General features: G+C 45.7%; 7 protein-coding genes and 1 pseudogene across 8 annotated transcripts; all 8 read left to right on the top strand.

The window, feature by feature from the left end:
• Window positions 1-528: 528 nt before the first annotated feature.
• TEOVI_000295700 (uncharacterized protein) lies at window positions 529-3,852 on the top strand (the record flags this gene model as incomplete). The annotated part of the gene is made up of 1 exon (XM_067225948.1): window positions 529-3,852. One exon carries the CDS (start codon window positions 529-531, stop codon window positions 3,850-3,852), a length of 3,324 nt encoding a protein of 1,107 aa, XP_067082049.1.
• A 603-nt stretch (window positions 3,853-4,455) lies between these two features.
• TEOVI_000295600 (uncharacterized protein) lies at window positions 4,456-6,612 on the top strand (the record flags this gene model as incomplete). The annotated part of the gene is made up of 1 exon (XM_067225947.1): window positions 4,456-6,612. The coding sequence occupies one exon, from the start codon at window positions 4,456-4,458 to the stop codon at window positions 6,610-6,612; it is 2,157 nt and encodes a 718-aa protein (XP_067082048.1).
• Window positions 6,613-8,197: 1,585 nt separating this feature from the next.
• On the top strand, window positions 8,198-9,175 carry TEOVI_000295500 (cdc2-related kinase 6, putative; the record flags this gene model as incomplete). The annotated part of the gene is made up of 1 exon (XM_067225946.1): window positions 8,198-9,175. One exon carries the CDS (start codon window positions 8,198-8,200, stop codon window positions 9,173-9,175), a length of 978 nt encoding a protein of 325 aa, XP_067082047.1.
• A 1,198-nt stretch (window positions 9,176-10,373) lies between these two features.
• TEOVI_000295400 (Ring finger domain/PHD-finger, putative) lies at window positions 10,374-11,720 on the top strand (the record flags this gene model as incomplete). Its single annotated transcript, XM_067225945.1, has 1 exon — window positions 10,374-11,720. One exon carries the CDS (start codon window positions 10,374-10,376, stop codon window positions 11,718-11,720), a length of 1,347 nt encoding a protein of 448 aa, XP_067082046.1.
• Window positions 11,721-12,254: 534 nt separating this feature from the next.
• On the top strand, window positions 12,255-14,099 carry TEOVI_000295300:pseudogene (annotated as a pseudogene). Its single transcript has one exon. A coding segment is annotated over exon 1 (1,845 nt).
• Window positions 14,100-14,561: 462 nt separating this feature from the next.
• Window positions 14,562-16,253, top strand: TEOVI_000295200 (protein of unknown function (DUF4470)/protein of unknown function (DUF4471), putative; the record flags this gene model as incomplete). The annotated part of the gene is made up of 1 exon (XM_067225944.1): window positions 14,562-16,253. The coding sequence occupies one exon, from the start codon at window positions 14,562-14,564 to the stop codon at window positions 16,251-16,253; it is 1,692 nt and encodes a 563-aa protein (XP_067082045.1).
• Window positions 16,254-16,641: 388 nt separating this feature from the next.
• TEOVI_000295100 (uncharacterized protein) lies at window positions 16,642-18,984 on the top strand (the record flags this gene model as incomplete). Its single annotated transcript, XM_067225943.1, has 1 exon — window positions 16,642-18,984. The coding sequence occupies one exon, from the start codon at window positions 16,642-16,644 to the stop codon at window positions 18,982-18,984; it is 2,343 nt and encodes a 780-aa protein (XP_067082044.1).
• A 1,373-nt stretch (window positions 18,985-20,357) lies between these two features.
• Window positions 20,358-21,704, top strand: TEOVI_000295000 (uncharacterized protein; the record flags this gene model as incomplete). The annotated part of the gene is made up of 1 exon (XM_067225942.1): window positions 20,358-21,704. One exon carries the CDS (start codon window positions 20,358-20,360, stop codon window positions 21,702-21,704), a length of 1,347 nt encoding a protein of 448 aa, XP_067082043.1.
• Window positions 21,705-22,874: the final 1,170 nt, after the last annotated feature.

Genomic DNA, 22,874 nt, shown 5'->3' with positions numbered 1-22,874 from the left:
GTGCACCGGATGTGTCTCATTCTAGAAAAGAAATCAGTTTTTTTTATTCAATATACATATATGTATATATCTTTTATTTGTCCATTTTATTGTTATTATTATTTTTGGGGGGAGTGTGGGGGGGGAAATGTCATTGTAGAAGCCATCGCTTGTGGTTGCTGGTTTCTTCTTCCTCCACCCCCAGTGCACGATATGTTGATGGTGCTATGAAATTCTCTGTTAGCCGGTTAACGTAATTTTACATCCTCTTCTTCTTCTTTCCCCCTCGGTCGTTTCCGCTACTCGCATTTCATTCCAGTTATATACGCTACGGTTTGAGATACTCAACCGCTTCCTGCATCGCGAACCTGCAAGCGGAAGAAGCAAGCTCGAAAAAGGGAGGTACAAAAGGGTTTGCTTCAAGAACTGTTGTTTTTTTTTTTTTGCTACAAGTTGTTGACCGACACCAAGACACAAAAAAACCGGAGAATCACCGTCTTAGCCGTTCCGAGTTTCAAAAAAGGAAATCAAAAAAAAAAAGGCGGTAGTATGAAGGCGCTTAGTGACGATCCTCTACCTTCTTTCCGATTGGGATCACAGGGGAACTTAGCCGCGGTTCCCACGAAGGGACCATCACCGCGGTTTGAACTTGCACCTATTGTGAATGAACTTCAGCAGCAGATCATATCAGCGGACTGTCAAAGTGATGTCATTGCCATGCTTGGCGCATCCGGACGACTGGTGTTACGTGACACAATGCAAGATGGTCCACCACTAGTGACCTCTGTGCGTAACCCTTACCGCGTGTTTATGAGCCCAGACGGCAACCACACTCTTGTCTCCACCACCGATGGGGAGTTGTGTTACTTTTCTGTACGGAATCGTAAATCAACAGGGCATTTCACTCTCCACAATCGTGGTGCCAGTGGGAATGAGGCTGCGCGAAATAATGTGGCTTCGTGTGTTTGTTGGCTTTCATCTGATGCTGGGTTTATTGGAAGTCCACGCACTTCTATCAGTGGGGCAGAAGGAGTAAGCGGCAGTGGCAGTGGTTGGCAGTTGGGATCAGGAACCGTTTACTGCCTTGTGGGCACAAAGTTGGGTGGTCTTGTGTTTTTAGTGAAAGTGGAGGTACATGGAGACGGGGGTAGTGTGAAGTTAACGTGCTTCCGTTCTCTGCAACTTCCCGACGCCAACCCCCAACAACAAGTTGGGTCTGTTGAGGTCGAACATATAAACTCCTTATGGGTTTTGTTCGTGTCAAGTCCTACAGTTCTCTATCGAGTGGAGGGGCTCATGGATTCTCCAGCAGATTTCTTTGATAGTATCACTGCTTCAACAGGTATGTGGAATATTCGTAGGGTGTCTACTGCGGGGAATGCTTCAGCGTCGGGTGCTGTCGTGTTGTACCGTCCAGGTATTGGGATGCCGGCACAATCGTATGCATGGGCAAGTGTAGCTGGTGTGGTACATGGTTTGCTAAATAGCCGTTCAGATGGAAGTTCTGCTAATAGTGGTGAAGCAGCTCTTGTTGAATTAACCGACGGAGGTTCTGTTGTGAATGAACAGCTTCTTGACTTGGAGCACGTAGTGGTACCCAAAAGTAGTTCCAACGAAAGTGCCGCGATTACGGCGGCGGTGCCTGATCACTCCTTCAGAGGCGAGTCACAATTGCCGGTTGGTGCAACGTTGGTGGACGTTGGACTAACTGCTTTCCATATGTTGTTACTGTATAGGGATAGGTTCATTGTGCTCAACCACCCAGCCGGTCTTTCGTGGCGGGGAGCCTCCTCCACACTGCAGGGGGATTGGCCATACCTTTGTGAAATTGAGGAGCGTATTCGGTTCGATCCATTTCGTTATTCAAAGCGGGAGTCACCCCTACGCGGAATCGTTCGAGACACTGCAGCACGGAAGGTGTACGTCTTTGATGCGAACACTTTCTGGGAGCTTCAGGTAGAACAGGAGCACCGACAGCAGTCGGAACTCTTCCTTGACCGAGCGGTCAACACAAGGGAGAGCTCTCATCTGCGAAACCGCTACTTCAGGGCCGCGTATCAACTATGCAAATACGATAAGACAATGAGAAATAAGGTTCAATTTCTTCGTGGAAGGTTTCTCCTTCAAATAGGTGCTATTCGTCGGGCGATGGATGTTCTTGCGGAATGTGACTTCTTCGAGGACGTTTACCACCTCCTTATGTCCTTTCGGAACAGTAAGGTGTTGCAACTGTACGTAGAGAAACGGTACAAGAACTTGGTCAGGCGTGTCACTGAGGGGAAAGGTGTGCAAATGCAGTTGGCGTGTTTGTTGGCGCTCATTGTAGTGTTGCGGTTGGACACCATTGCACGTAGTGAAAACATAACTGATGCACCTTCCGCAACTGCGGTAGCAGAGACTTTAACATCGGGGTTGACAGCTTTCATTGAAGAGACGTTGGAAGAGCGATTGCCCATGTTTAGTTGTGTTGGTTACGTTAATCTCATCGCACAGCTGTTGGAAGAGCAGTCTCGACCAGAATTAGTACTGAGGTTCGCTGAAAGGATGAACAAGATGCGCTACGTTATCACTTACCATGTATCGCGCGCCAACTATGTAGAGGCAGCAAATGTGCTTGGGGCTCATGCGCGGCGGATCGATATGCGGAGTACCTGGTACAGTCTTGCCCCCATCCTCATGAAGAAGTGTCCTATACAGTTTACCAAAGCGATGCTGCGTGCGGTTAGCCGAGATGCCTATGACATGCCCTATTTGCTTTTGAATGCTGAAAAACTCATCCCAGTTTTCACCCAATATGAACCGCACATGAACGAGGATCCTGACAATCAGGAGCATCAAGTTGTTTTATTTCTCGACAATTGCATCACGAAATTGGGTTGTGATTCTCCTGCCGTCCACAATTACTACCTAAGCCTTGTGGTCAAACACGACACGAAGCGCCTAGATGAATTTCTCCAGTCTTCGCTTTACTATGATATAGGATTTGCCCTGCGGCAGTGCCTCGAGTCGCGCAGATATCGGCAGTGCGTGAGATTGTACAGCCAACTTCACCTTTATGAGGATGCATTGCGAGCAGCATTGGATTGTGCGGAGTTGACACAGGACGAGACGCCAGGTGGCGCCAGCAGTGCCATCGTCGGTAGTGGTGTGAACGAATGTGCTGCGACATCTCTCGTAAGCGGAGCGGATTTGGGATGTAATGAAGGTGAGGAAAGGGATGCATGGTCGAGGTTGAGCGTAGCGCAGGAATTACTTCTATCGCTTCCGGATGATATGCCGTTACCTCGGCGCAAGGCCTTATGGCTCATTGTGGCTCAACATGTTATTCAGAAGAATGACAACCGTGCAGCACTCCGTATTTTAGCTGACTCCTGTGGAGTTTTGAAACTGGAGGATATTCTCGAGGAAATGAACGACGTTAGCGTCATGGAAAACTTCAAAGGGGCTATATGCAAGAGTCTTGAGGTTTATGCATCGTTGACTAAGCAGCTTCGGGAGAAGCAGTTGGAGGCGGGTCGCATGTCCGAGGAACTGAAACGGGAGATTGAACAGCCTCGCAACAGCTTTGGTTACGTAACAGCGAATCAGCGATGTATAATTTGCCGCTCAACTTTGCTTCAGGGGGATGCCCCGTTCTTCATTTACCCCCGCTGTTGCCATGCAGTACACGAGTCTTGCGCGGTGGCAAAATTAGAGAGCATTGGGGGGTTGGAGGCTTTTGTTGTGGACGAAGGACTTCCAAAAAACTTCTTGGACGGCATTAACTCGACACGTGATTTGGCCCAGATGGATTGCGTGATTTGCGGCGAAACTGCAATATTGGAGATTGACATGCCATTATTTACAGAGGACGATTCTTGGTTAGTGTTGTAGCGGCTGACTGTCGCTAAGGCGGTCGCAGCACGCCGTGTTCCACGTTCTCATTATTTTTTACTCATTCCGTTACCTTGCCGTGTGCTGTGGTGCCCGACGTTCACCCGGAAAACTGCAGGTATGCACGCTAGTGAGGGAGTCTACAGTACAAAACAAAAGGAAATTTACCGTTGCTATATAGTAATTAATTCACGACCCCTCTTTGTGTGTGTGTGTGTGTTATTTTTTTTTTTAATGTTATTCTGTGCTACTCGTATAACCTCCGCTATGCCATTTGTTTTCCATATTTGATTCTTGCGTCGATGACGTGAATAAATGTACATTAATTCGCGAGATATATATTCATAGAAGTTGTTGGAATCTTTGAAAAAAAAAAACGACCGCCACGTGGCGTGGGGTGGACTAAAGATATTTCCAACCGACCGGTGCTGCAGTTCATCCGTTTCGCCGAAACGCTTGTCATCTGCTGTGGGTATTACTCACTTGTGATCAAAGAGTAACTGGGAGGAGGCTCACCACGCTGCCGGCACTCTCCTTGTTTTTCGTTTAGCGGTATCTTTATTTATTTTAGATCAACGTTACGGAACTAACAGCGTGTGTGCAATGAAGTTTTGGGTGAAGGCAATAACGGATAAAAACGTGCAAGAGCAACTTCTTGTTGACGCTGAGAGTTTAGATGAGCTCACGAAGGAGCTCAGCAGCTTACTCAACACGTGTGTGACTTCAATATCCGTTTCCGACTTCCAGTCACAAGTAGTGGACAAGATCAACAGTGGTACCGATATTGTGACTGTCAACGTCGGCACATCAACCACCTGTAGTGATAACAATTCAAAGGCGAATACTAACACCAGTCATTTTGAGACAAGTGTAACGAGCACAGGGCATTGGTTATGTAACGATGCAGCCTTGTCGTTGACTGAAGATGACGAGTGGTTGTGTTCAACCGCCAGCACAGCTATTGCGGAAGGAACACCCGTAAGACGTACATTAGTAGCAAATCAGTTGCTCCTGGATGCTACACCGCAAATAGACCGTATTTGCCTTCGCCGTGACCAGTTGGAGTTACTACTTCGGCCGTCCCATAGGGGTGCCTACCACAGTGTTATCACGGGTTGTTTTGCACGCATGCGATGGCGACAGGGATACAGTCTGTACCAAATCGTTCGCCCTGCAAGTGATCAGATGCTCGTATTCGACATGATTCACTATGAGGAAACGCATGGAATGGAGGTAGTTAGCAACGCTCCACCTGTTGCCCAGGAACTTACCACGTGGGGGAAGCGGATGCGTGCTGCCTCTCGTCCCTTCGTGACTGCAGGTTTTATTGAGGCAAAGGTGGGAGATGTAAATTCTGCCCTGCGAACTGCAAGGGGATCCTCTGTGGAGCGCCCGTCGCTACAACCACAAATAATGGTCCCTTCAACTCCCCCTGCTTCCAGCACAGATTCTTACCCAAGACGAGCGCGAAAAACGCTTAATGCGTATAGTCCCTCCCTAGCCTTCTTCAGCTTTGACCGCTTACTGATAAAAACGAACGATACACTCAAACACTCGCAGTTTTGTATTGTGAATGAACCGGAAATGGATTCTTTCAGCGTCGTCATTTTCGCGTCACGGTTTTCCAACACTTATGCGAAGAAACCAAGACGGTCAGACTTTGCGGGGTGTATGATTACCTTAGATAAGAATGCTCGAACCCCCGGAATAGCAAGTGAAAGAGATATTACAGAGAAGGGTTACGAAATGCTTTGCTCTCCGCAGTGGTGGGGGTGCCGTTATATCGCACTGGTTAGACCCCAACCAACCGGAAGTAGTGAACCCTACATTGATAGTAGAGGAATTTGTATGCAGGACTTCACGGTGTTGTCCGGTCGCTTCTTGTCGAGTCTCTTTAATCCACCAACGACAACGTCCCTACCGGTTCCTACTTGGGCAACAGGCGAGGGTCTCTCTGCTAACATTTTGCGTCCCCAACTTGTTGTGCACCACAAAAAGCTTCATGTATTCTACCTTATTAGCATTGTGACATCGTCTCCGGTTCGACGTCCGTGCAGCGTTCGCTTAGGAGCTTGTGAGCCGTTAAATGTTGGTGCTGTGTCAAGCAATGCCAATGCAGACAGCCAAGCTGCTGAAGGTGGTGCTTCTTTGGATGGCTCGTTCGCGAACAGTGGTGCACTACCGCACAGGAACAGATCGAATAGTCCCGCACTTGTGGGTATATGCCAGTATAGTCTAGCACACGCGGTTTGTGAAGGGGATGCGTTTGGACAGTGGCATATTGTGTCAGATGAGGAACCGCTGCTGTCTTGTCAAACTAATATGCCCGTATTTACTGCTGCCTCAGTCCCTGCAGTCGATGCTAAGCGTGAGAAAAGTATTGTTAGCGACAATTCACCAGAAAGTGATCCATTGAACGTGCTGCAATTACTGTGGTATGAAGGGGACGCTTCCGACAGTCAGTCCTCGGCCCCATCCAACCAATCCACATTGTCCTCCGCATCTCGAAGTAATAGCGTGAGTAACCGCCCTCTACTACCGTTTGAGCGATGGGTAAACACGCATGAGGATGCATCACCAGATGCTTGGGAACAGGAACCAAGTTATTCCGCTGTACGCATAAATACGGAACTAATGAAATCCGGCGTTTGTTCCCTGTCATTATGTGAGCACGAGGGGATGGTACTTGCTGCCTCCGTCAACCGAGACGCTCAGCAGCGCACTGTTGTGATAGTGGCACCACTAACGACAGAACCGTGAATACAACGAGAAAAAACCGGAAAGAAAAAAACAAAACATATTGAACAAATCGAAGAAGGGTGTACTTTGTTCTGCGAGTAAGAAGAGGGTGGAGGAATCGTATTTTTCCGATTTCTTGATGAACGTTCGCCTTTTTTTTATATATATTTTAAGAGGACTATTGTGGTTGCATGTGGGTACAAAAGAAGGAAATAAATGAAATGATAATAAAGTGTGCATTTATGTCTTTTTCGTTATCATTTTACTTTTCGTTCATTCATTTTATATTCTTTTTTTCCAGCTTCAATAATTCCGTTGTACCTTATTGTTCTAAATAATGTATAATCGTGTTACAATCCCCGTGTCCCATGTTTTCTTCACCTACGACTTTTCCCTCTCCTTCTAAAAAAAGAGAAGAATGAAAAATATAATATTAATGAGCTTTCTTTAATTGTGGTTACTGTTATCTGTACTATATTTTTCAATGTTTTTTTGTTTTTGTATTTTTCGCTTTAGCATATTTATGTCAATAAGATGCGGGAGCGTTCACGAGAATTATTAGTTGTGTGGTTGTCGTCTTTGTTATCTCCGGCACAACACCTTATGTGCTTATTGTGTGGACACAAGAGAAACAGAAATGGGAGAAGGGGGATTTTTTTTTTAAAAAAGAAGAACCTTTTTTCGTTTTATTTTCGTATTCGGTCGTATAATCCCACTTTTCGTTACTTTTATCTCTATTACCTCTTTTCATTTTGCTTCCCGCTTTCTTCTTTTAACTTTTCCCCCATCTTCCTCTTCCCAAGTTTCTTTTTTGTATAGTGTGCTGAAGTTTGCGAGACTGAGCGAGACTGTTACACGTTACAACAGTCGTAATGGTATTATTATTATTATTATTATTAAACAATGATAATAATAATGATAATAACTTTTGCTAGTGTTATTATTACTATTTTGATTTCCGTCTACGTTCTATTTATTTTGATTTTGCCTTCTGTTACTTTCTTTATTACTTTAGTTGTTTTAGTTCCAGTTTCACTTTTTTGTTGTTTTGTGTGTATGTGTGCATTTTGCGTGTTTGTAGTAGTTATTCAGTGCCCACTCCTCCCTTCTCCCATACGCCCAGATTTCCTTTATTACGCTAGAAGGAAGCAGAGCGAACACGCATACACAAAACGAATAAAGAAAATTTAAAATGAAAAAAGAGAAAGAAAAGAAAAGTACTCTCCATCATTCCTCTTTATTTTTCCATATGAGATCCTGTTGGCTCCCATCTTATCTCATCACTTCTCCCGTTATCTGTCTCCTCACAGTGTCAGTGGCATCGGCGCCAGATGATTATTTGCATGTTCATTGCTTGCGGTTCTTTCCAGTCTAAACTAAAAAACAACAAAAACTTCGCTTTTCCCCCTATTTCATCTGATTATTCCCTTTTGTAATCGATTTTTAAAAAAAAATGTTTATATGCGTACAACGTGCGTAGATACATTTTCTCTAATATATATATATATATTGATACGCAAGTAATTATAAGAGAATCAAGGAGGAGGGGTTCAGTACGTTACTTTAGGCGTAAGGGGTGGCGGGAAACTGAAACGGGTTGGATATCATGTCTGATACATTAAGTAGCAAACTAGACGATGTCGATGCGGATGTTTTGCGCGGCGCGTATGAGCCCGTAGCGATTATCGGAGAGGGAACTTATGGTGTTGTCTTCCGTGCACGTGGGGTTGCGAGCGGGGCCGAGTTTGCGATAAAGAAACTAAGAAGTGACAAGCTGAAGGAAGGCGTTCCTGCAACAACACTTCGAGAAGTGACGCTGCTGCACGAAATGAGTGACAATCCAAATGTGGTGCGACTGCTCGATGTTCTGTGCTCCAAGCGTCGTGTTTATTTGGTGTTTGAGTTGCTTAACGAAGATCTGAGGTCTTTTATTCGCCGCAACTATCCGCAACCACCCGCTACTGCCAGTAGCTCTGTTGTACCTTTGAGACTCGTGAAAAATTTTACCTGTCAAATGCTTCACGCCTTGTGGAGGTGCCACCAGAATCGAATCATTCACAGGGACCTTAAACCTGCAAATGTGCTTCTCGGGGTAAAGAAGTCAACGAGGAATGACGGCGAGGATTCGTACATTTTGAAACTGGCGGACTTTGGGCTTGCGCGTACTTATGAGATGACATTGTTGACGTATACGAAAGAAGTAATGACGTTGTGGTATCGTGCACCAGAGATTTTGCTTGGGGAGCGGCACTACACGCCAGCCGCAGATGTGTGGTCGGTTGGTTGCATTGTGTTGGAGATGATTGTTGGTTGTCCTGTTTTTAGAGGTGAGTCCAACCGTGACCAGTTAGATAGGATCTTCTACACTGTGGGAACACCGACGGAAGAGACATGGGCTGGCGTAGCAATGATGCCAGGATATGACAAGGCAACGAAAATATATAAGGTGGCGCCTCTCCATGAGCGATTGCCGACATTCGATAAGGAGGCAGTACAGTTTGTTGCATTTCTTTTGCAAGTCAATCCAAAAAGCCGTCCCACTATTCCTACAATTCTTCAACATCCTTTTCTGCAAGGTGACTAGCTCCTTCCCCTCCTTCCACCCCCAACACGTTCGTTGCTTTGCTGTTGCTTTGTTTTATATCATGATTAATTTATCGGTGAAGATGTGGTAATCAGTTTTGATTGAATAAAATCTCCGGGGTCTCGATCATTTGGTGAGGCGTTACGATTTAACAATGCGTATTTTTGTGCGTGTTTTGCAATCAACCATTGTAGTCGAATAGATATGAGAGGAATCAACATCCCGTAGAATTTCCAAAGGCTCAGACGTAATGAAATCACCTGAGTCGCGTAAATCATTTCTTAATTTTTTAATTTTTCGCCGTCGTTGTTTTTTTTTCTTTCTTTGTATTCTTGGAGGTTTCTTCGTAGCGGCTTTCTTGGCGCGGATCATACACATAATTAGTGCGGGGTGAGGGTCATTGATTGAGGGAATGGGGAACCAACTTCAGTAACCGCTTTTGTATGAGGGGATGGGGCATGAGTTGTGTACTCAAAATAAGAAAAATAACACAAAGAGAGTGAAAATCGGTACACACGGTCTGTACGCATAGCCGGTGTTCGCGACTGGGGAAACAACACAATGCTATTAGTTATTAAGTTGTTAGTGGAGGTGGTGTTTTTGATTATTTATGCACTTCACCTGTGGTAATGTCTCTGAGGTATCGTGGGGTACCTCGTTTTGTAAATCTATTGAAAATGTTTTTTAAATCTCCCACGTCTCTTGCTTCGTTTTCGTTTTGTTTAATAGTTGCTGAAGTGTTATTGGCATATTCTTCATTTCTCTTTTTATTTCCGTTTCATTTGTTTCTTCCTCCACCCCTTATCACCCTTTTCTTCTTTCGCTGTTTGGAGTATGAAAATGATTGATCACCACTCGCCATGTGCAGGGGTATGTTTCTTCTTGAGATGAAATGCCGATCAAGGTTGCGGTTATTCCCTCCCTGAAATGCTAAAGCGAAAATATATATATGTCAGCGGTTTCTTCGTTAACACTTTTCTCGGCCGGTTTATATCGTGTGTAATTGCTTTTAAGGCTTGTGAAAGCTATGGTCGCCTCTGTAATTAGTTGAATGATTTTTTAAAAAAAAGCTTTCATTGTAATATTCTGGTCATCTCTTGGTTTCCCTTTTTTTCCCATCAAACATGTCCTTCTAACACTTCATTAAACTAACAAAATATAAAGAAAACAAGCAAGTATAGTGAGTCATATTTGTTGCATGAGCACCTCAATTGAGGGAGACAATTGTGGTATATGTTTCACTTCGATTCATCCTCAGTGTAACCCACGTGGAAAACTGAATAGTTGTGGACACATATTTTGTGCATATTGTATTAAGAAGTGGGCGGAAAGCACAAATGTCTGCCCTCATTGCAAGGCAAGATTTACAACCATTACGGTGTCAAATACCAAAGGTAAAAATGAAGTAAAGAAGGTTCGAAAGCGAAACTACAAACTATGGGAATTAAGTGATTCGGAAAGTGAGGGTGAGGGCGGTGAAGCCCTGGCACTGCCACGCGGTTCGGTGCGATGTGGCGTTTGCGGTGAAAGCGACAACGCCATTCGTATGATTTTTTGCGACCGCTCCCAATGTGACTATACCGTTCATTTGGATTGTGTTGGGATGTCCGACAGGCCATCTGAGTTCTTTTGTTCCGAGTGTCGTGCGATGTTCGGGGAAGGGGAAACTTCAACATGTCCGCCACCCAACGTCGGAAAGGATCGCAGTTGTAACCCAACAGAATATAACGGCAGTAGCTCCTCGCCCAGTTCTAATGTTTGTGCGCCTGCTCCTTCACCTTGCACAACTACAGCGAGGAAAATTAGTGTCCCACCGCCGGCATTTCTCCGAGAGGCAATGGAGCGATCCGCTGGGAAGAGGCTAAGAGACGCTAATGTGGAGAACCGCAGTGAAACGCCGGTCATGCCGCGCCGAAACGCAAATGACTGGAGTCCTGAAGGCGGATATGTAAATGTCGACAACGGCACCATCAACCACGCAGCACAAACCGCGATGCAGCAATATCTTCAACGTATGGAGCAACGCGCGCATAGGGAGAAACTTCAATGCGCACACCGCCCCGCGCAACGGCAAGGAGGGGGAGACTGTTTGCGTCAAAATACCCAACTGCGTCTCGATAGAAGGTGCGCTCAGGTCAGGTCTGCTGCAAATGCTGCTGAAATGGAAGCGCTTCTCAATCCGATAACACGGCAGCGTGAAGAGGAGAGACTTGCAAGGCAACTGGCTAAGGACCTGATGCCCGTGCTTCGCCGCAATCAGTACCTTAAAGACAACCGATTAGTGTTGGACAGTGACGGGTGTGTGGTTATGAATCCGCCACCGTCGGAACTGGAGGCTTCTGGACGTGAAGCTGAATTGTACAGTCAAGCCATGGTGGAAGGGCGGCGCATGGCTCAGCAACGCATTAGTGCAAAGGTGGCAAGTGCACGCCTTCGGAAGGAACAATTACTCATGATTCAGGCAGAAAGGGAGGCTCTTGCGCTTAACCAGCTGGCGATGATGATTGCCTCACGTCGCACCGGGGGGGATCCGAAGGTTGACTGATTTTGTGATATCCTATCCGAAATTTTATTATTTTTGGTGAGTGTGTGGAGCTGGAGTAAGGACTCCATGATTTTTGTCTTTTTTTTTCTTGGTGGATGCTGCTGTTACTTCTCTACCGCAGTTGTTTCGGTTTTTTTTGTTTTTTGAAAAGTCAGTTCGTTGATACGACAAATTACTTTGAGGTTTTTTTTTAAAAAAATGGAAGCAGACACAACAATTATTAAGCGAGGTTATTGCGAGAGAGCCTATACATTACATGTATACGTTTGTGCGTGTTTAATTGATTAAGTTGCAGTTGGTTGTGTTGCGTCACTTAGATTATTATGTTGTTTTGTTGATGTCTGAATAGTCATTACCATATTGCGTTCTACTCTTGCACTGCTGTCCGCTACTTTCACTCCGCTTCGTGATCAACTTTGCTATTTGCTCCATTTACAATATCAAATATGTACCAATATTGAAGAACTGCTAGGTTTGTATCACTAAAGAACAGATAGTGAGATCAAACAGAAGGGCAGTAATCCATCACCCTTCATGGGAGACAGTGTGATGCCCCATCACACGGTGGTGCAGTGTATTTACTCATTTTTAAAGGCACATGGGTACAAAAACTCACTTCTCGCCCTGCAGAGCGAGTCCCGTGTGCCGTATAATACCATTGATGTTGTTGAGATTGATGAAGCAAGCAAAGACACACCGTGTGTGAACCCGAAGTCACTGGAGCGCGCAGTTCTAGGAGGCAAATGGGACGTTGTACTCCACAATTATGTGGATACTTTGTTACTCCCTGAGGAGATTGTTTTTGCTCTCTATGAGCTCATATTTGAGGAGCTGCTGGCGTTGGGAGGGTTTGTTCATGCGGCGCGTGCTTTGTTTACATCTTCGCCGGTGTTTGCCAACATGAAGCGCTCTTCCGGCGCCCGATACGCTCGGTTGGAGCGAATGCTCGCTTCTTTCAAAAACGAAAACATTAACGACGTAGGAACTGGAGGAACTGAAGTGGTTCCTCGCCATCTTATGGAGAAGCGTGAGGCATTGTTGAAAACCTTACAGGAAGCTATCACTTGGAATGAAGAACCATACGATGGTGCTCTCCCCGCAGCGTTATGCCGGATGTTCAGTAATGATGGACGTATTGGTGGGCCCCCTTCACAGCAATCGACCATGGCGAAAGGGAATGATGCTGTAAGCGTTGGTGATGCCTCAGCAGTTTGTGCTCCTACCACCTTTTTGCGCTATCCGCTTTGCTGCCCAAAGAAACTCAAAAGCCAAACGCTACCTGGGGGCGGAAGACCATCCGCTTGCATCGTCACACCTCTGTCCAGGAGTGGAGGGGAACAAAGGAAGTTTACTGCCCTCGTTGTTGGCACGACTGACGGTGTAGTTAATATTCTTGATGCTGAATCTGCGGGTCCTGTGGAAGGTTCTGTCAAACACACCGATGAGGTTTTGAGTGTAACCGTGGACGCAGGAGCGGACGGCGGCGTTGCATGGGTTGCGGTTGGGTATCGGGATGGTTGGGTGAAGATTTATAACACAGAGACTAGGAAGTTGGTGCGCCGTTTCACACAAGTCCACAGTGGGGGCGTAACGTCTGTTGTTTTTACTGGGTCAAGGGCGCCTGAGCTTTTTGGGCACCGGACGCACCTTGTTTCGGGATCATACGATGGCAGCGTGCAGCTCCTTAACATTCTTAGTGGGGTTTCGCTTCAGCGTATCGGTGATGCACATCATTCCAAGTATGTGTTGTCCTTGTGTGGGATTTGTTCGGAATCTAGCGAGGATTACCACGTCGTGTCGGCTGGGAATGACGGCGTTCTTTGCTTCTGGAGCTTCTCCGAAGAAAAAATCCAGCGAGTGGGACATCCGCGAGCGTTGACGACAATTCATGCCGCCTTGAGGGATGACATTCCAACCCGGTTGCTGCCTATAGATGACAGTGGGACAACGAAGGAAATCTTGGTTCTTACCCGCGGGCAGTGGGCGCTGGTGCTGAGTACCTGTTTTACAAATAACTCAGCGGAACCGCTTGTACTAACACTCCACTGCACCATTTACACTCCTCGACCGATGTTTGGCGGTTGCTTGAGGGTTGTGAATACTCCGGCGCAACCGGAGCCTATGTTGACCGTCTTTCTAACTGATAGAAGTGGTACCATTATACTTTACAATATTGAAATGAGGTGGCGCGGGTCTACTACTGTTGGTACAACCAAGGAATTTCGTCCTGTCGATGAGAGCTCTATTGTGGTGATAGAACACGGAAAGACTGTAGAAACTCTTAACGTAGCATACGTTCCGGGGAAGCTCGACAATCTTTTGGCTTATTCCCCTTCGATTCCTGCCATGTATCTTCTTTCGTGGGAAGCAGAGGCGTGAAGTTGACTTGAAATGTTCGCACTGATGGGTTTGCGCAGTGATTTTACAAACTTTTGTGCATTTCTGGAATAGCTGCCAACTATCTGGATGCGGCATCGGTGTCTTCTCTCTCTCTATATATATATATATACGTTTTTTTTAAAAAGTCATGAATGTCCTTACCCACGAAATTCCCTTGACGTTACGTGGTCATCTGGGTTTGGCTTATTGGGGGAGTTGGGTGTGATCAAAAGTCCCCTTAATAGTTTTCACGCGAATTCATTGCATCGGTTTAAAATATTATTATTATTATTATTACCGTTATATATGTTCCTTTTTTTTTTTGTCGTCAGCAAGTGCGTAAGTTGAGCACTTCCCATTCCCCTTCCCCTCATCTTTTTTTCTTTTGACCACCGTAGCTCTTCTCTGGTTTTTCTTCTATAATGATAAGTTTTAGTACAGTAAGTGGAAATAACTGACTCCATGAGCAACAAATACCTTTTGGATGAGAAGCAACAGTTTATTAATGGGATTGGCACCGAGTTGGCATGGGGATGGTCTCCAGCGATAGATTTTACCGAATTTTTGAATACAAGGAAGAGGGAACAAACTCTTGGAAAGGGGCCTGAGGGCACCTCAGAAGTGGTGAATCCAACTGTATCCGATGACAAAAAGTCCAGCCAAGAATCAAGTTGCCTTACCAAAGAAGAAAAGGATATTGAGTCGATGATTGCGACTATCAAACAGCGCTCAGTGGAAGATAAGGAAAGAAATGGATCTGATGAGCCCGGTGACGTGCGTGTGCTTCTTTGCGGAGCATGTGATATACGCCATGTTTTCCGCACCCTTTCCAGTTTACGGGTGAAGGGATCACTCACATCATCGGGGGAGTCAGTTGATCCTACGTGGCACTTCTATTTTTATGAGCCCAATCTGCGCGTGCATGCTCGTCACCTATTTTTCCTCAAGTGGCTGTTAGACAGTACTTTTTCTCTCGATGAGCTTGAAGAGAGGGTGCTAATGTTCCTTGATGTTTTTGGTAATGCCATGACACGTGACACAACGGCTGCGCAGGTGCGAAATGTCGCCCAACAGCTACTCAATGCGTTGCGCTCTGAGGGTGGAGGAGATCTCGCTGAGTTGGTGTCCTTTGCAGAAATGAAGGAAAAGGAACGCGACTTTGTGGAGCAGCAGATTGTGCACTGGACGCGTGATCGCTCGGTAGCTCACGTGGAAGAGACCCGCTCCAAACGCCTGAGGCAAGAGATGGCGGAGCGTTTCGATAACCGGGACAATATCATTGACTGGGACTTCCACTTTCATCTGAATGACTACACAAACCTAATCAAATTTACAGAATATCGCACATGGCGCAACAATGGTGTTGCTTTCGATGCGACACACATCAACCCACGCCGTGAGTTCACGTATACTTACTCGGTTCCTAACAAAACGCTCTGCCACTTTAACAATAAAGGGGATGGTGTTTTCTTGGGTGATGTGAAGAATGGGCCGTTCTTTGCCTTGGGGGCACAAACTGCGAATACACACATTCGTTCCAGAACTTTCGATGGCACGTGTAAATATGGCAATGGTGTTGTCTCGATGCATAATATTCGTGCGTGGTTATATGGTCTCATGACAGGGTTGCGGTGGCCGTGGAGTGACCACTTATTTGCGTGGGATGATGCCTCTAACTACAATTGGCTTCCAGAAGGTACCCCCAAAGACGTTACGCACCAAACCACATTACCTAAGGTGAAGTTTCATTTCATTGGTTTGGACTTGGACCGCTTCCTAAAGCGGATGCGGGATAAGGGAAGACAGAAGTTTGATGCAGCCTTTGTTGGGACAGGATGCACGCAGTTTATGACTCCCTCCTTTTTTGAGATTGCAATGATGGAGGACGCTGTCGTGGTTGCGGAAACTGCAAAGTTTGTTATAGATATGAGAGATGAGGGCAAAAAAGCTTTTGTTAACAAAATATGCGAACTGGCTCGTGCGGCTAACTGGAACCGAAACGAAGACATAACCAAATCTCTTCACAAGGACCAGCCAGATCCTCAGAAAGTTGACGAGAACTCATCAAATAACAAGGCAGTGCTAATGGCGAAGGAGCGGTACGAAATGCCCTACCAAATAGCCCTTACGCGTTGCTGCTCTGTGGTGGCGTGATGTGCTTTATTTTAACTTGGCCGTTACTTTTCTAAATACCTTCCCGTGTCACTTTCCATGTGCTATTCTCATTACTGAGCGTAACTCACGTTTCTGACGTTACCGCTAGCTTTTCATGGATGAATGTGACGGAAACTGAAATCTTACGTGACTTATCTTCTGCTGCGTCTTCGTTGAACTACCGTTGTCGCTATCATACATTGTGCCTTTACCCTCACTTTATGTGTTTTGTTAAGTTTCGGCTTCGTATGCGCCCCTATTAAACCTTTACCCTCCGCTTTCTGTCTTCTTGTTACGCACTGTTTTTTCCCCCTCTCGTTTTTTTCTTTGCTTTCTCATCGTTGTTATATTGCCTTTGCAATTTTTTAAAAAAAGAAGGTACCTCATTATGTCGGATTTCGTCGATATTAATGTGAATACGCAGCCGGCCAGGGCGAATACCATCAGTTGGTTTGACGCAATTAGCCCTGGACGTGCCTCCCGGGTTGTAACACCTGCCACTTGTCCTCCACCCAGCAGCACAAACATGTCCACAAAGGGAATACGCCAGAGTGACCTTGCGGTTACACAACGTCATCAGGAAAATGACCTCACCGTTTCGACAATATGTTACGACGACGAAAGTAACAGCTCACTGTTAAGGCGCTTAAACTCCACAGTAACGCCACCTCGTCCGCATACTAATTTAACCGATGGCGAAATGGGCGCTTCTGTGGTCCTGGGTGAATATTCTACCGCTGCTGCCGCATCGCCACAACGACGGATGGTGAGTTCAGGAGCCGTTCCTCGTTCGCGTAGGCGGTGTGATGACATGTATGAGGAAGCTGTTCGAGGGAAATTGGCTAAAAGGCAGTGGGCTGCCGCCGAGCAAATTCGGCAATCGATTCTCGAGAGAGCGCGTATTGAGCGGGATTGCACGTTCCAACCTCAACTCTCCCCATATGCAAAAAAATTACACCGCCCTTCTCACCTTGCACCGGAAAACCGCATTTATGAAGAGCTTATGCGAAAGAGTGAATGGCGTGCACAGAAGCAAAAGGAGCACATTGAGGATGAGTTGAAAGGTTGCACTTTTCGACCGCTGACTGTGCAAGCAGCTAAGCTGAAATCATCGGCTCATGTACATGACTCTCATATCTTTAGCGAGCTCTATAATCACCATGAAGAGCAGCAATACTTTCGCGACGAACTTCGCCCGCGCGTGGTACAGCATTTGGAACAGCAAATACTGTACAAAAACCCATCCAATAAAATAGTCTCGGAGAACAAGATGAGTGAGGTTGTGGAGCGACTTATTTCCCGGGGCGCCATTGTACAGGCCGATCGGCAAAGGGCGAAAAGCGCTGCTATTAGTTCTGAGACATTCAAACCAGCTATCAGCACCAAGTCGGAGCGTATTGTCTCACGACAACAGGATGCCGGTTTACTGTCGGAGGATGTGTTGGAACGGTTAATGAATCCGCCAAAGACGATGTCGCAGGATCGGTGTCAGCGCCGTGAACGTGAAGAAAAGTTATTTGATGAGGATTTCAAGGAGATATGCTCCGAGTATTTGAAAGGTGTTCGCGTTTCGTTGCGGAAGGAATTAGAAAAGAACTTTATCTCCGCCAAATTCGATGCATTGGCAGATTACATTCATAGAGAAGAACCCGATTACAAGGGATGTGACAGTCGTGTTGACAAGTACCCCATCAAACAACTGTTGAAGGCTGCTGTTTCTATTCTCTCAGCAGAAGAGGGAGATGAGTTGGTGCACATACTAACACACAGTAGGTCTCCCGCTCTCAACCGAAAGGGATTTGTTACTCTGTGTCTGAAGGCTTTAGCAGTGGTTGAAGACCCACGCAGTAGTGCTCTGGCATCACTACCACCACCCCCTTCTAATTCAGGAAATGGAAACCGCACCGGATTTGTCGATAACACCGACAAGAATCGTAGGGATCGTTTGAACCGCTTGCGCCACAACATGTCACCCGAGGAAGTTGCGGCCATAAAGGCAAGCGCATTGGAGCGGCAGCAACGGCGCACTGAGGAGGAACTGCAACGGCAACGTGCAAAAGAAGAGGAAGAGATGAGGGAATGTACCTTCCGACCTCAGACAACCAGAAAAATACCACGTGAATGTCGTTCTGGTCGGTACACAAACGTGAGGATCACCAAGGGGGAGATGCTCCGCCGAGCGCATATTCGAAAATCAAGGACTGAAAGCGTGGAAACCCCTAGTTTAGACCTACCAATTCCTCTGGTGAGGGATATATTTAAAAAACTAAAGATTCCAACAGCGTTTCCTTCACCGCAACGCAGAGCGCATAGCGCCGGTGCACACCCTGGCGTTTGTGGGAAGCACCGCCAGATACGTACAACGGCCGTGTTGAAGTCACCCAAACAGCGGGTGAAATCCACGAGCAGACGAAGCAGAGCAGAAGGGGACCAACAGGGCGTTGCTACGCGTGCCGCTTCTGCCGTCGATAAAAAGAGTCATTTCCCAGCAAAGTCAAAGGGTAAAGAAGAGGCCGCATGTGCAGCAGTTCCGTCTGAACAAAGTTCGGAGGATGCTGCTGAAACTTATACCGGCCGCTCGTTTGATGGCAACCCTTGGCCAAATGCAGGAGCCCTGTTTCGTGATGCGGCTTCTGAGCATGGCGTTTTTGGTGGTGAGGGAGCGCTCACTGATCTTGGAAGGCAGCTGATTTTACAGCAACTGCGCGAATACAGAAGTAGGCAACGGTAAGCCGTGTGGTACTCTCAACCACTGACGAGGGATGCGATGAGTTGAAAAGGTGGGGACTTTATTGCCCATAAGGGAGAATACATATGTTTGCCAATTCATTTCTCATCTTAGATGGGTTTACCCATAGATGCACCCTGATGTGTGCGTACGGACTTGTATTTGTGTGTCTGTATTGATGAGTACAGCTGTAGCATGTTTTGCAGCATCACGGGTGAAGCGCAGGCCGATGGGGGGAAAAAATCTATCTTTATTTTTTGCCATTCGTTTAACTTTTTTTTTTCGGATCCCCAATCTACCTTCTCTCTCTTTTTTTGCTTTGTATGCATTTTCTTGTACGATTTTTACTAGTATTATTACTACCATAGAGATTTCGGTATTTTCCACGGGTTTAATTTACACTGTATTCGCACACTGTATACGAATTCGGAGGAGGGGATGCCATAGTAACCATAAAGATATCCATACATGAATGTATAAAAATATATACACTTACGTATTTTATTTGTTTCCGCCTTCGTTCCTCGAATTTCTTTTGTTCTCATTTTTTGTGCAGAAGTGTCCTTCGGCATCTACATGAGCGAATGCAACATTGCATGTATTGTCGCTTGTCTCCCATCAGTTCCTCCTTCGTTTTTTTTTACCTGCGACCATTGAATGTAACGGGCATTGATAGCAGGTGCCGCATAAAGCGAATAATGTGGCAAAAAAAAAAGAAGGTTAATGAGTGGATACGGGAAAATAAATGAGGGAATAGAGGGTTCATACTGCGATTGTAAACTGATGGGAAAGTTCGAAAGTAGTTTCGATGACACAACATATCGGGATTGGGAGGTAAAGTACTGCAGTGGACCATTTTGTTAGTTATAAGTGTGAATATGGAGGCTTTTGAAGCGTTTCACGATATTAAAAGTGTGTGAGGATTTCACGCACTCGGACATTATGATTTTTTTCAAAATGGCCCATATAATTCTTTCTTGATCTTAAATAGAATAGGAGAGGGGAAGATGAGAGTGCGTTGAAACCGCTGAGTCTCCTGCTTCCTGTGTGGCGGTTTCTCTCCTTTTTTTTCCTTTTTTTTCTTTTTTCTTTGTGAGGAATGATCAAATACATTAATAATTAATTTATTTTTGCATGTTCGCCTGAGAAGGTCTGCTTCTGTCTTCGATCGGTGGTTATCAACATAAACCCCCTTCACACTCATACACGCATCATAGCAGCTCTCTTCTACCTTTCTGTTAAATTCGTCGATCACCTTCCTTTAATATTAAGCATTAGGCAGGTCAGATTGATTTTGCTTTTTGCTGTTCGGTTGCCGTATTGCGGTGTAGCTTGCGGTACTTGAGTAGGCGGGATTCTTTAGGTTCACTGATACAATGGTGACCACACAACCTAACCAGAGGCGGAAGCAGGGGCGTGCGCATTCTTTGGGTATGGCGTCAGAGCAACGTGAGTATGAAGCCATAATGGCACAAATAAAGAATATCATGCTACTGGCCAATGAGGAACCACCACAAGGTGAAGATGAGGCCTCCATTGCGAAGCGCATTGACTTGCTTCAACAGGCCCTTGGAGCATTGGAGCAGAGGGCGAAGGACAACCAACTGATGGTGGAAGTGATGCGGACAAATTTACTGAACAAACGGCAGGAGCGGCTCGTGGAAACGGCTCAGCAGAGACAGGAAAAGTTGTCCAAGAAGCTAGAGGAAAGAGAAAAGTTTATCCACCTTTTGCAAGAGGACCGTAAGTATATGCTAAGTCAAAAACATGAGGTAGCGGACTCACGAATGGGTTTGGTGCAAGAGAACGCGTACAACTTGTTCACAACAGCACATGCAAAGGCTGAGGCCGAAAGGCAGCGCAGGGAGAAGGCCGTAGAAAGGATTTATGAGGAACGGGCGCGTGCGGTAAAGGAACACAGGGACAGAACACAACAGCGCGAAGACCAGAATCGTGAAGCTCTGCTGAGGCAAAAGAAACAGGAGAAGCTCCAGCGCCGGCAGAGGGAGTTGGAAATTCAAGAGCACGATAAGTACGTGGCGAAACGGCAATACGAAGCGGACAGAAAGCAACAAGAGGCAATGAGGGAGCAGTGGCAACCGTATTTGCGTAACGGCGCTTCAAGCGCGAATGCCCTGCAACGTTGCGGATCTGGTATGACTGCACATGAGGCTGCGCGTCAGAACCTTATGGATGAGTTGAAGGAAAAGGAAAAGCAACACCAGGAACGATACGAAGAAGAGCAGATAACTAGACGTTACGAAATAGAGAGACGGGCCTACAAACATAAGGAGCGGCAAGAGAGGCAACGCCAGCGATACAGTCAACAGCTGGACGAGAGAATAAAGCGTGGTGACGAAATAATTGCGAAAGCGCAAGAAAAAAAGCGACGTGCTGAAAAGGCTCAGGAAAATCGTCAGAAGCAAGAATCAGACGCGGGCGCTGCATTTGCTCGGGACGTAGAGGAACACCGAAAGCGGGCTGAGGCCATTCAGTTGCAGCGCCGAGAAAAATTTTTGAGACAGAATTATCTTCGATGGAATGAGCGTGCTGCTCTCGTCATGCAGCATCTGCAGGATGTCTTTCCGCCTGATGGACGTTGCACACTTTCGGGAGAGAAACCTTGCGGGTTCCTCCCCACGCTTGCTCCATTTCTTGTTAACAAGCGCGGAAATCAGCAACAGAAGAGAGCTAACACCGTAGGTTCTAACAAGGTTTCATAAGCAACCGCGTGGCCGAATGGTGATTTTTCTTTTTTTTTAAAAAAAAGAGGCATACGTCTCTTGGTGTTCATTGTAAATAAATAAACGTATATATAAATGTAAATATATGCCACTTTGTTGAAGTGTACTCGTATAAAAGTTTTTTTTTGTTTGTGTCTCTTTGCGCGGGTGTTTTCTTATATATAAACATATACAAATCCTCATGTGTGCACAAGGTGTAGACCTCTTTCAACAGGACGAAAAACGATATACTTTTTATACTTCGTGTGCCATCATCGATCAAACAAATCAAAAAGGAAAGATGTGGTTTATGCAGCGGGAAGTGGCAAATTTCTTTTTTCGTTTGCTCATTTCTTTAATATTTCAGTTTAATTGTGTAGGTTATACTGGAATAGAAGGGATTGAAAAGGGAAAAGAAATACATACGAGAGAGGAGGAGTGGTGGAGGTGAACAGGTGTGAATGACACAATTTTTTTTTCTAAATTTCTCTTCCACTGTGCTTCAGTAGAGGAGTTAAAAAACGGAAGAAGGGGAGAACATTGTGCATGAAATTATAAGAAGACAAAAAAGGAAGAAGGAAATACCAGAATAAAATATTTAATTTTTTTTGAAATATACACGCTTATATTTTTTTCCCCCTGTTTTTAAAATCCTACCCCTTTTTTTCCTATATTTTTCTTTTGCGTGCATGATTGATTTCGCTCACTCCACTTGCGTCTCCCCGTGGATGGAATGGTTGGAAATTTAAAATATTAAGTGAAAACTAAAGCACAAATACGACATTAAAAGCGCTGGACAAGGTGGAAGGAGAATGAACGTGTGTGTGTGTGTTGGGTGTCAAAAGATGAAAATTAAGAACAAAAACATTACGTATATAACTAATTATAAATATGAACAAATATATAATCATGTATAAACGGATAAATATATGTATTCGAATGTCAAACTAGAAGAGAAGGCAGGGAAGGTATCCTTATAATTTATTCGTTGGGTGCGGTTGGCGACGTAAGTGTTCGATATCACCTCTCTTCTGCCGCTGCCCATGTGCTTTATTATTTTAGACGCGTGCGCCTGCAGGCGCATCATCCGGAAATTATTTTTTAAATTTCCTATTATACTTTACTGCGTTGTTGACGCTGTGGAACAGCAGCCGTCACGCAACTCGCACA

Source organism: Trypanosoma equiperdum, assembly GCF_001457755.1.
Source record: "Trypanosoma equiperdum strain OVI genome assembly, contig: ctg_636, whole genome shotgun sequence".
Lineage (NCBI taxonomy): Eukaryota > Euglenozoa > Kinetoplastea > Trypanosomatida > Trypanosomatidae > Trypanosoma > Trypanosoma equiperdum.
Note: the sequence above shows the minus strand (reverse complement) of the source record. Positions and strands in the feature narration are given on the sequence as shown.